At 39.0% G+C, this 12,706-nt stretch overlaps 1 protein-coding gene and 1 long non-coding RNA gene across 2 annotated transcripts; one reads left to right on the forward strand and one right to left on the reverse strand.

Moving 5' to 3' along the window:
- Nucleotides 1-1,553: 1,553 nt before the first annotated feature.
- Nucleotides 1,554-7,797, forward strand: LOC116316715. Its single transcript, XM_031735343.2, has 6 exons — nt 1,554-1,630; nt 2,595-2,900; nt 5,588-5,682; nt 5,860-5,960; nt 6,658-6,813; nt 6,912-7,797. Exons 2-6 carry the CDS (start codon nt 2,755-2,757, stop codon nt 7,383-7,385), a joined length of 972 nt encoding a protein of 323 aa, XP_031591203.2. The 5' UTR covers nt 1,554-1,630; nt 2,595-2,754; the 3' UTR covers nt 7,386-7,797.
- A 2,913-nt stretch (nt 7,798-10,710) lies between these two features.
- Nucleotides 10,711-12,139, reverse strand: LOC120438992. Its single transcript, XR_005612309.1, has 2 exons — nt 11,978-12,139; nt 10,711-11,568 (listed from the first exon to the last, which is right to left on the reverse strand). It is a non-coding gene; the product is annotated as an uncharacterized LOC120438992 (long non-coding RNA).
- Nucleotides 12,140-12,706: the final 567 nt, after the last annotated feature.

The raw sequence follows: 12,706 nt of genomic DNA on the forward strand, positions 1-12,706 counted from the left end.
CATGCATTTTGTTACTTATGTGTATTTATAGTTCAGTGTTTCCTCTAACTTTGATGTAGTCAGATGAATTTATTGTTGACTCCTTCAGCCTCCATCAACTTTCCTCGTCATCTGCACAGCTGAGCCGGCTTTGATTCCACAATCGGCCAGTGATGCAGAGTCGTCATCTAGTGGCTTGCCATTAAAGTGCAGTTTGATATTTTCCAAAGTGTAATCTAGAAAAACTTAACACAGATAGGGAGGGTTTTACTTTGCAGTTGCAGCTTTAGACTAAACATAAATAATCATATTATCTTCCCTGCATTAGAGTTTGGTTGAAAATAAAGGTGACTGGTAGCAGTTAGTAGCTAAGCAATTTTATCAGTATTATACAAGTCTAAGTGACCGTACGTGTAACATAAAAAAACAAAACAAAAAAAAAACTAAGGTACATACAAAACAAAGGTTTTGAATATAGAATCACTTAGTAGTGATAAATACATTTTTTAATGTATTTGTTTTCAGTTTTTAAGTAACCTACCAAGGATGAAGAGCTTTTTCAGCACCTCCCCTTTAAAACAGCCCACAATCATTGCTTCCAGCTGTATCTTGTGCAGCCAAATCGAATGCCTCTGACCATCAGGACAGATAATGATGATTTCAATCATTCCTAGGAGACGAAGCCTTAATCCTTCCAGGTTCTCCATCTTAAGGTTATGAGAGGTGACAGTTAGTACCTTTGTTAAACAGCGCTTAACACATTTCTTAGATTACATATCATAACAACAGAAAAATAACAATTTTTTTTTTTTTAGAAACATGTCACCGGTTTTCTAAGTGCAACCATTTTGAAATGCAATGAGGAACTTCAGAGTCAGTTCATGTTTTTATACCCAAATATAAAGTTACGATAAAAATGTAAGATAAAAATTTACACAAAATTAATCATTTATTCCACGTGGTATTAAATTGGTGTTGAGAGTGAAAGGAGACGTGAAAAGTGAAGAAAGCTCAAATTAATGAAAGACTCCTTCACCCGCCATGAACCTTCCTCACCGTCTGCACAGCTGAACTGGGATTGATTCCACATTTGGACAGTGGTGCAGAGTCGTGGTCATTTGACTTTCCTTGATCATTCTTTGTGTATCCTAAACACACATAACACGGGTCAGAGCGGATTTTACTTTGCAGTCTTTAGTGTAAATATAGCTACAATGACATTATAAAAAACTATATTATCTTCCACGCTTTAGAATGAACCGTAGCAGCAGTTAGCAGTTATATTGATATTATACAGGTCCAAGTAATTGTATGTGTAAATTTCATGCGCTAGAGAAAAATGTAAACAAAAATATTTAAAAATATTTGTGCTTCATTACATTTTATACATGTTTTTTTTTTACCTGAAAAAATGCAAAACATGTTCTAAAACATTGAATGTAAGCTCACTGAGTACCGATAATTTCATATTTTTTTAACTTAATTAATTAATTAATTAATTAATTAATATTTTTACCTTCGTTTGCGCAGGTTTTCAGCACCCTCTTGAGGTCGCTCACGGTCACGTCTGGCAGCTGGTTCATGTGCCGTTTCACCCCCCTCCTCGGACTCACAGGCAATACAGCGGCGGCAGACATCATTTTGTTAGGAGGTGAGGCTGCGATCCTTTCAGGTTATCAGTCTGAAGGCAACAAGTTGTGCGAGGTGTGTTACCAATTTTTATAACTTCGCCTGAGGGGCGTGGTTGTCCATTCGTTGTTTCGTTTCAACCGGGAAATAACATTGTAAACATATAAATATGGTGTTGATCTGATATTTATTAGTCATTTTGTATAACCATATGAAAAAATAAAACATTTTAACATCCAGTTTGATGCATATTCACACCACAACACAATGACAAAAACAACACATGAAGCCCAGGCACAAACTCAGATAATCCAACCCAGAGTCTCTGATCTGTAGATCGGGTACTTTCCTCAACTTTGGCTACATGATGCAAGGTCCCAAAAGTAGTGCAATCAAACCAAATAGATTTATTTATAAAATAAATAAATAAACCTCAAATCCCAGTAGCACTAACACGGATTATGTGAAATAAAAGTGTATAAAATAATCAAGAATTCTAATCTGTAGTCACGTGACTTCTCATAACTGCTGGGTTGAAATCGAAAGAAAAAAAATCAAAACAAAAATCTTAGGTGCATTCCCTGGTGTGTGCAGAGGGTAGGTTTAGTGTTTAATGTTTCTTCAAACAGCTGAAAGGATAACTGGTGAAATCCAAATGAAACGATTGGAATCAATCCCAGGAAAACTGAGAGGACAGGGGAAGGAGGGGGGGAAAGGGAAGGACTGGGAATCAACACGTTCTCACTCCCAAAGCGTAATTTTCAAGAGTTCAATAAAGTGTGTCATCTATTTACTGTCTTTAAATTCACTTTCATATAATCGTTCACAAAGGTTTTACCACATCACACCTTTTAATGCTGGCTGGAGGATTTAATAATCTTAATGAAAGTCTCAAAAAGTTTTATATCCCAGACTTCAGGTAATTGTTTTTACTTTTTGCCTTGCATTTACCAGTTTGGTAAGGACTTTTTCTTCGCTCTTCTCAGAGGTGCGAGCCTGAAACACACATAGGCGCGCACGCGCGAATAGAGAGAGGGAGGAGCATCGCTGCTTACATTCAGCGCAGACAAAAGCAACTCTCAGTCCATCGCAGGATATTCTTCCGTGACCAGAGACAGAACGCCGTGACAGTAAAATCCAAGCCAGATGTTCAACCGGACCACAGGTGTGCCTTCACCTTACCCAGATTTAGGTGTTGCTCCGTTCATCAGCGTGCCACATGTCTATCGCCTGTATCCAGAGTTTCCCGCGTACAGAGCGACGATGGCCCCATACCCGGCTCCGCAGCACAGGTAACACTGCGTGCACCTGTTGCTCTGATTCCACGGGCTTTTTTTGTTATTGTTGTAAACTGCGCGATGTGATCGTTCAGTGTCACAGTCTGGCGTCACAGCAGAGGCGGAGCCAGACACTTTATACACCCATGGCTTAGCCCTAAAGGGTAGTATGCATGTGGGATGGGGGGGGCGGTAGAAATGACTGAAAAACATGCTGTGAAGTTGAAGATTTATTAGGCTGTGTTTTGAGTTTTGTTCGAAATAGAATAACTTCATATAAGAAAAAGAATGTCATACATGCATGACATATGTGTACTTATATATCTACTTTTTCTGCCTTTTCACCATATATCTACTTTTTTAATTAGGCAGCAAGGGAGAACAAAATCAGGGCTATATCAAGGCACGAGGACTAAACCCCAATTCAACCAGACCCAGAACTGATCTGGAATTAGAACAGGACTACAACAGTTCAAAATCAGGACTACTTAGGACTTAACCAAAACAGAACCATCAAAACTAGATGATAGTCGCACTGAAAATCATTGTAGACCTGCATTACAGTTATTTTGTTTAATTCTACTAAAGTCCACTATTTAGATTCAGAAAAGTTTATTTAACTATTTAGCCTTGTTGTGCAAACAAGCCTGCATAACTTATCATAAACCAGATTTTTACATACTCTCCAGATAAAAACACCAAACACTTTTTAAATTGTAAAAAATCAAATCAGACTAAATGTTTATTTTTTAGATTAATAAATATAAAAAACGTATTTGTTAACTTTAAGAGTAAAGAGAGAAACTATCTGTATTTCTTAATTGCAAATGGCACCAAATTGTATTCAAAATTGAGCTACAGTTATGGAGGTCCACAATTCTTTTCCTGGTGTTTTGGTTGACTTGATTTTCCCATGTCAAAGAAACAGGCTCTGTGTTTTGCCTTATATGCATCCACAGGTGTGCCACCAATTTACTCACATGGACTCTACTAACCAATCAGAAGCTTCTTAAGCTCAGAATGGAATAGTCTGGAGTTTTCTTATTAATTAACAATAAACTTAGTGTATATGTACTCCTAAATTTGATGACAGTGATACAAAAATAGACAGCTCTCTCTTTTTATTCTGACATTTAACTAATTTAAAGGTATTTAAATATTTATTTATCTAAAACAAAGAAGTTTACTCTAAATTGATGTTTAACAATAAAAACACTTCCCTAAAGTGTATGTAAATATCTGGTTTCAACTGTGAATATACTGCTGTGTATTGAAATTTCTCTTGTTTTGCATAGAAATGTATTAAACAACATACAGCATAATATATAAAATATCAATTACCTGTCCCACCGGGGCCTCCTCCCGGTGGGACATGCCCGGAACACCTCACCCAGGAGGCGTCCAGGAGGCATCCTTGTCAGATGCCCGAACCACCTCAGCTGGCTCCTTTCAATGTGGAGGAGCAACGGCTCTACTCTGAGCCCTTCCCGGATCGCTGAACTTCTCACTCAGTGCTGAGGCCAGCCACCCTTCGGAGGAAGCTCATTTCCGCCGCTTGTATCCGGACGTAGATCGACTGGTAAATTGAGAGCTTCACTTTTACACTCAGCTCCCTCTTCACAATGGCGGACCGGTGCAGCGTCCGCATCACTGCAGCCGCAGCACCAATCCGTCTGTTGATCTCCGGCTCCCTTCTCCCATCACTCGCGAACAAGACCCCGAGATACTTGAACTCCTCCACCTGGGGCAGAACCTCATCCCCTACCCGGAGTCAGCACTCTACCCTTTTCCGGCTGAGAACCATGGCCTCAGATTTGGAGGTGCTGATCCTCATTCCCGCTGCTTCACACTCGGCTGCGAACCATTCCAGTGCGAGCTGGAGGCCTTCACCTGATGAAGCCAACAACCACATCATCCGCGAAAAGCAGAGATGAGATTCTGAGGCCACCAAAGTGAAAGCCCTCTGCCACTTAGCTGCACCTAGAAATCCTGTCCATAAAAATTATGAACAGAATCGATGACAAGGGGCAGCCCTGGCGGAGCCCATCACCCACCAGGAACGAGTCCGACTTATTGCCGGCAATGCGAACCAAGCTCTTGCAACGGTTGTATAGGGATCGAATGGCCCATAGCAATGGGCCAGACACCCCATACTCCCGCAGCACCTCCCATTGGACACCCCGAGGGACACGGTCGAATGCCTTCTCCAAGTCCACAAAACACATGTAGCTTTTGCCCCCTGGTAGGGTCTCCCATGGCAAATTGGTCCTGGGTGAGGGACCTGACAAAGAGCGATTTAGAAGACCCTCATGAAGAAAACATCGAGGGAACAGTTTACCCTGACCGGGATAGGGTTACCGGGGCCCCGCCCTGGAGCCAGGCCCAGGGAGGGCGAGCGTCTGGTGGCCGGGCCTTAGTCCATGGGGCCTGGCCGGGCACAGCCCAAAAAGGAGACATGGGCCCATCCTCCCGCTGGCCCACCACCCGCAGGAGGCGCCATAGGTGCATTGTGTGCCGGGCATCGGTCAGGAGCGGAGGCCCTGGTGGACTGATCCCCGGCTGCCAAGACTGGCAATTGGGAAACACAAAGCCGCTGATCACAAACGTCATGTTAAAAAGAAGTATCTGCCTCTAGGAAAAGTATTCTTCTTTGAAGTCCAACTGGAAGTGTTCATTCTGATCTGTTTGTTGTTGTTTCTCAGTGTGGCGCCTTCAAGCGCGCCAACAAAACAGGAGAAGTGTTACAACCCTCACGACCCCACACTTACATTTGTAGATGGAGAGGATGATTTGGACTGTAAGTATCATGTGGGCACTTTTCAAAGTGACATCAAACCAATTCAAATATATAAATAATGAAAAGAATTTTAAAAAATAGTTTTACGTGTTTTCACACTAACCAGAGTAAAAAAGAATGCATGCGCATTTATTCGTGTGTGACATTGATTTTTTACTTCTGTGTGATTGTTCTCAGTTTTGTGTGAAGGCTTCATATCTCGCAGAGCTAAGATGTCCTGTGGTCACGCTGTGACCCCAACCTCTCTCACCAACTGGTGTCGGAGGTTGTTGGACCAGGTAGGCCACGAAAGGTTGGCTTTGTTAAAATACACAAGCAAACAAATAAAAACAGCATCCGGCAGGGTTGCGTTGATTCTTAACAGGACTATGTTACATCTACGTGAATAAATAAAGAATAATGAAAACAGTGGCCAATATATCATTGTTTTTTATTGGTGTGACTGTAAGGCTTACTGCCATGTAGCGGAGACAGAAAGAAGCTACACTGACTTAAATCAACACACAGAGCGTTGAACTGCTGTAAATTCATGAACTTCTCTCAGCAGAAACCTGCTGTGCTCTCAAGGAAATAAATAAAACAGTCAGAAATGTTCAGCTTCCGCCTTCTTTATTGTAACTTTTAGCATTTAAATGATTTAAGTTATCATGAAATAAAGAGTGCCTGAAACCTGTAATACATCAGTGAGGCTTCAGTGTAGCTTTGAATTCCACCTGTTCTGTTACAGCTGTGATAATTTCAGTGTTTCTCTAACGTAAAGAGCATAAATGACTTTCAGACAACATATAGCAACAAAACTCTGTGTTTCATCAAATATTTGTACATATAGCAAGACAGTTCTGATGTCTGATGAAATATTTCTTTGTTTGTAGTTTTAATAATGTAACTTCCTGAAAAAACTCATCAACTTGTTTGGTGTTTTGTTTCCAACATGTGAGTCTAATCATTCTCTCACCTCTCCATATTTTAATAAAGGGTAGAAGCAGGTTTGTGTGTGGTGGGTCTGGTTGTAGTGCTGAGTGGACTTTTGCAGAGGTTTGTAAAATGGCTCTGCTGGACCCTCAAGAAATGGAGTACTTTCAAAAAACCATGGACTTTAATGCTGCCAGGCAGACACTTACTACTAAGTTGGTAAGTGTTTCATCAACATGTTATTATATACTGTGAATTTAGACTTGATAGACATTTTGCTATTTATAAAATGTTGCCCTACCTCTGTCTCCATGCAGTGTCCTGGATGTGGATTCGCTGTGACGAGAGAGAATGGGTCAGATTTGAATGTCCTCTGTAAAGTGTGCACAGCAGTAAAAGGACGGCTGTTTGAATTCTGCTGGCAGTGTTTGAGGGAGTGGAAGGGTGCACGGCCTCGGAAAGACCGCTGTGGAAATCGTGGCTGCTGCAACCCATCATTAGAAACATTAAAGAAATGCCCAGATATCAAATTCCGTGGGTATGACGATGAGTATGAGTCCGAGTATGAGGATGAGGATGAGTTTGATTCTGGAGTCCTTGTTTGTCCCTCGGTCCGTGCCTGTCCTACCTGTGGTTTGCTGTTGGAGCACAGCACGATGGCTTGCCCATCAGTTGATTGCCCTCGATGTAATGTGACATTTTGTTTTGTGTGTCTGAAAAACTCTGGCGAATGTTTGAGCAGTTGCATTGCTGCCCCCAGACAGACCTCTATACCTGTGTGGAAGAAATAATGGGAAAGAAACACTGCTGTTAACTTTCACTTTCTTTTCACCATGCTGTGTTTTAAATTCTCTGCTTTGAATAACATCACATAATAGATAAACGTTGTTGTGTTTTTATTACTGAGAAATTTACTACCAGACCTGATCTTTACAGCTGTGTCATGTCTGAAGGCTAAAGATAAATGTTGTTCATTTTTAAACTTAGAATAAGATTAAACATTCTGTGTGCACATGCTGTCCTCTGGTTAGTTACATATGTAACACAGGTTGTCTCCTTATCACACATTTTGTTTGTATTCCTAGCTACACAATGATAAATTGTTTAGAGCAAATGTTTCTTTTAGTAAAATTTAGTTATGTTTAATCAATGTCAGTGTAAATAAAAACGTATCTCTGGGGAAGAAAGGCCAGCAAAACCATATTCAGTAAAATCTTGTGGATTTTTATTTATTCCTTAGATCCTGTAAGTGAACACTGTCATGTAAAATGTGATCCTTCATTATACATTATATGAAAATGGTAAAAATGAAAATTTGACTTAACAGTTAACTGAGTTAAGATGCAGATGTTTTCCTTATTGTTAGGTTACTTATACAGTATCAGTAGGAGAAAGCATCATTGCTTTGTACTAAGCAGTTGGTAAAAGCAGGAAAATCAGTTTTCATTCTTTATTCTTCATTTGTATAAAAAATTGCTAATAAACAATTTAAAAATATTAAACTACTAATCTGATTAAAGTTTTACTGTTTGAAGGTTAACTTAAATTTTTAGTTTCAGTGTGACTCCAGGGGATCAGTATATTTTCTACTCTGTTTAAATTATTTAAAATATTGCACTGAGGTAAACATTTTAAAGAACTTCTATTTCCCAAGGAGCCGCTTCCAGAGCAAAAGGGCAGAAAGGTGTTTTCTCTTTCCCAAGATGAAAAAAAGTTTACCAGGTTAGCCAAAAGATCTATTCTCCTTTCTCCCAGAGTCCCACTGCTCTGCTCATTCCTTGTTTGACCACACCTGCTTTGACCTCTTCCTGACATAGGTGGTGTTCTTCTTTGCCCCAGGGCTCTAGCCCTTTCACCAGGTTGCTGATGAAGGTCGCTGATAAGCTTATCAGTTAACCAAACTTACATGCTTGTATTCCCAGCATGAATGTCCTCCTTTTACCCTTAATGCTGGTTAAGTAATACATTATGAAGAAAATTGAATGCATTGCTTAGGTTAACAGCAGAAGAAAAGGTATTACAGAAAATGCAAAATAAGATTTAAATATGGAACCCAACATGATTTGTAAACAAAAAAGTACAACTAAAGCTGAAGCATGTAAATGATGCTCATCAAATGCCTTGTAACGGAATGTAGAAGTAAATCTGGTTTTACAACATGATTTCAAACACGGTCATTGAGCTGAACACTGGAAACTACCTGTTAACTAGAACTGTCTGTATAGTGTTGGGTATGTAACGAGAACAATTTTTGGTTTTTTGCTTCTTTGCATTCTTGTTGTTGTGCCAAATGAAGGCTGTGAGTGGATTCATAAGTCCTGTTGTACAAACATTCATATTAAATGCTTTTAACACCCAGTTTGATGCACATTTAGAACACTGCAATGGCAAAAGTAACACAACAATCCCCCAAACTCCGGGTCATAATGCTAGAAACACAGCATCACTGGTCAGATCAACTTTGACTACATGGTGCAAGTCTATAAAAGATAAAGGGATAAAACCCATAAATCATCAAATAAATAAATAAACCTGGACTCTCAGCAGCACTAACACTTAGATTATATCAAGTAAAATCATCAAGTGCTGATCCACAGTCGTATGACTTTTTGTAACTGCTGGAGAGAAACTGAAAGTGACAAAAAAAAAAACAAACAAAATAAACAAAACCTGGTGCGTGCAGAGGTCAGTTTCTGTGTTTACTGCTCAAACCTGAGAAGAATAACAGGTGGGATCCAAATGAACAGAGTGCAGATAATTCTGGGAAAACTGAACCTTTAAATTTGTCTCAAAATTATGTGTTTTCACTATGAAAGCAATAAAAGTTTGATTTCTACAGCTTAGTATGTTGTTGCTTGCAGGGCAAGATCTTCTAAATTCATTTTTCCTCTTTTTTTGTGCAGGTAATGAACTGCTTTACTGTGATGTGAATCATGCACTGATTACACAGTTTGACCAGTTAAAGAAGTCTCAGTATTTTTAAGATCCTTCCACACATTTTCACTTCAAATCAGGGACTGTGAGGCCTCAAAGCTTCAGCTTATGCTTTTAGAGAAGCAATTTTCAAAACAAACTTTTTTCACAGCTCAGTTATTTTCCAGGTAATGAAGCCAAGTGTGAAGAAGCTGGGATGAGAATCAGCACCTCCTGAGGCCATGGTTCTCAGCTGGAATTGGGTGGAGTGCACATTCAGCACATCTGGTCAGGGATGAGCTGCTGCCCCAAGTCGAGGACTTCAAATATCTTGAGGAGTTGTTCCTGAGTGGTTGGGGAGTGGAACAAGAGATTGACGGGCAGTTTGGTGCTTTACTGGTTTGGTGTGGTGAAGAGAGCTGAGTGTAAAAGTGGAGCTGGTGATTTACATGTTAATCTATGTTCTTCCCCTCACCTGTGGTCACGAGCTGTGGGTAGTGACTGTGAAAATTAGACTGTGGATACAAGCAGCAGAGTTTTTTCTGAATGATGAGGGCTCAGCCTTAGAGATAGAGTGATATTATTGTTGTTTTTATAGTCTTAGTTTAGAAATATTATCATCATTTTATCAGAATCATGCAATAATAAACGTGGGGAATTCCAGTTGTTTTGTAGATGGGCAATTACGGCTATCAAACAAACATAACAGAGGTTTTCAGAGAGCCAGGGGAAATCCTGTGTTTACAGTAGTTTCACTATCACTTTCTCTTTAGACACTAAGAATAAATCACATGAGTTATTGTTAAATAACAATGTGTAAAATCTGAGGAGCATTACATGGTCAGTTTATGTCATTACTCAATTTATCCATGTGTAACCAATGGTGCACCTTATAATATTTTACTGAATATTGAATAATTGAATAATTATAAATAATTGATATAAGCCTGTGGATTTTTCTTCCTTCCTGCCATGTTATTCATCATATAATGGTCATGTAAAATTAGATTCATTATAATATTTTATTTCTCCGACATTCACATCGGAGTCATTTAACATCTGAAAAAGATTTCCTGCATTTTTGTAGAACAAAACATGTCACAGAAAACAAACCATTAGATTTAAAAATATAATCATTTGTGATCTAAAATGTTAAAATTGATCTGAAACACAGAAATAATACTCATCACGAAGCATGGCAGATCAGTTTAGAAATAATTTATTAAACATGATTTGAAAATTATTTCAAATGTTGCCATTGACATAAAAAGCAGAAACTACTGAACATACAGGCATTTTATTCATCCACATCATACAAGGATAATGTTGTGTAAAACAGGAAATTGAAAACAAATTTCTTTTTTCAGCTTTTACCTTGTGGATGTTGCTCTGTGTACTGCTACATTTATTTTCATTTCTTCCTGAAATTATAATAATATGAGGTTACACACACACACACACACACACACACACACACACACACACACGTTTAAAAAAGGTTCAAGATTTTCATTATTATTCTTTACTTATTGTTTAAGTGATCCACGTGAGCTAAAAGATCAGAAGTCTAAAAAGGCTCTGTTTCAGACAGCATGTGAGACGCCAGTGAGAGGAGATAATCCTATTATTGTCATCCCAGGCGCAAAGTCCCACCGACGTAAATAAAATAAAAATAAAAACACGCCAGTTAATCATTTTTTATTCCGAGCTCCTCGAGCGAGCGAGCGAGCTCCATGTAAAATTGAATAAGTGCTCATCATAGATATGATAAGGGCCGTAACATGAAGAAATTCAGAAAGGAGAAGGAAAGCCGGACATTCCAGACTTCATTGAAAATCATGCGTTTTCTTCTTTGCGCGTATTTACAATTCAGTCCATCCTGTTACTTTGACGTGGTCACATGAATTAATGATGGACTCCTTCACCCTCCGTGAACCTTCCTCACCACCTGCACAGTTGAGCCGACTTTGATTCCATAATCGGCCAGTGATGCAGAGGGCCTGTCCAGTGGCTTGCCATCAACGTGCAGCTTGACATTTTCCTCAGTGCATCCTAAAACACCTTAAGACAGGACAGAGAGGATTTGACTTTGCAGCCGTCAGACTAAACATAACTACAAATATGTCATAAATAATTATACCATGTTCCCTCCATTACAGTGAGTTGCAACAGAGGTTATTGTTTAAAGTAAAGGCGACCGTTGCAGCGAGTCAGCAATGGAGAAGTTTTATCAATATTACACAGATTTAAGTAGGCTAACTGTGTGTGTACCATTTCAAGAAAAACAAATCTGTGAAGTTGTTGGTGCGTTTGTTCCCGATATTTTAGTAACACCCCCCCCCAAAAAAAAGATTAAAAACAAACAAAAAACAGAACATTTGCATATAGATTAACTAAGATTAACTAAGCACTGATAAGTACATTTTTAAATTTTTTGAATGTATTTGTTTTCAGGTTTCAGGTTATTTACCTAGGATGACGAACGTTTTCAGCACTTCCACTATGAAAAAACTCACAGCCATATTGAGCATTTCGGTGTGCAGCGGCATCAGATGTTTCTGACCTGCAGGAGAGATAACGACGACTCCTGCCATTGCTTTATTTAGGAGGCGAATGTGCCTTCCTTCCAGCTTCTCCGTCCAAAGATTACGCGAGGTGACGGTTTGTTTACGCTACTTATACCTCCCACTCGAGGTTGGAGGCAGGCTGTAGTCAGTTCGTCGTTTCGTTTTTACGGGGAAATTAAATGCTAATGTATCATTATGTTTTTTTTTTCGGGTATGAGGATATTGAAATCATTATTAACACCCTTTTAACAAACAAAGTGAAAGCACTTGTTTCTTCTTCAGGCAAAAATGTACATGGTAAATACAAAGGAAGGGTTAAATAGGGAAGATAGTATCAGTTGTTTAATTGGTGCTTAACAAAATCATTATATACTGCCGGTATATGTTTGTAGAAAACCTTCTCATTTAATGTTTTTTTTTTTTTTTATTTCTATGACTATTTACATTGTGGATGAATTCATATAGAATTAGGTGGTAACCAAAAAAAAATGTGAAATAACTCAAAACATGTTTTATATTTTAGATTCTTCAAAGTAGCTGCCCTTTGACCTTCATAAGGTAGTCACCTGAAATTGTTTTCCAACAGTCTTAAAGGAGTTACCGGAGATGCTGGGAACTTCTTGGCTCTTTTT

Source organism: Oreochromis aureus, linkage group 3, assembly GCF_013358895.1.
Source record: "Oreochromis aureus strain Israel breed Guangdong linkage group 3, ZZ_aureus, whole genome shotgun sequence".
Taxonomy (NCBI): domain Eukaryota; kingdom Metazoa; phylum Chordata; class Actinopteri; order Cichliformes; family Cichlidae; genus Oreochromis; species Oreochromis aureus.

Coding starts and splice junctions, on each gene's coding strand:
- LOC116316715 (XM_031735343.2), top strand. CDS start 2,755: ATGTTCAACCGGACCACAGGTGTGCCTTCACCTTACCCAGATTTAGGT. Junction 5,683..5,859: donor TGGAGAGGATGATTTGGACT/GTAAGTATCATG, acceptor GATTGTTCTCAG/TTTTGTGTGAAGGCTTCATA. Junction 5,961..6,657: donor GTCGGAGGTTGTTGGACCAG/GTAGGCCACGAA, acceptor ATTTTAATAAAG/GGTAGAAGCAGGTTTGTGTG.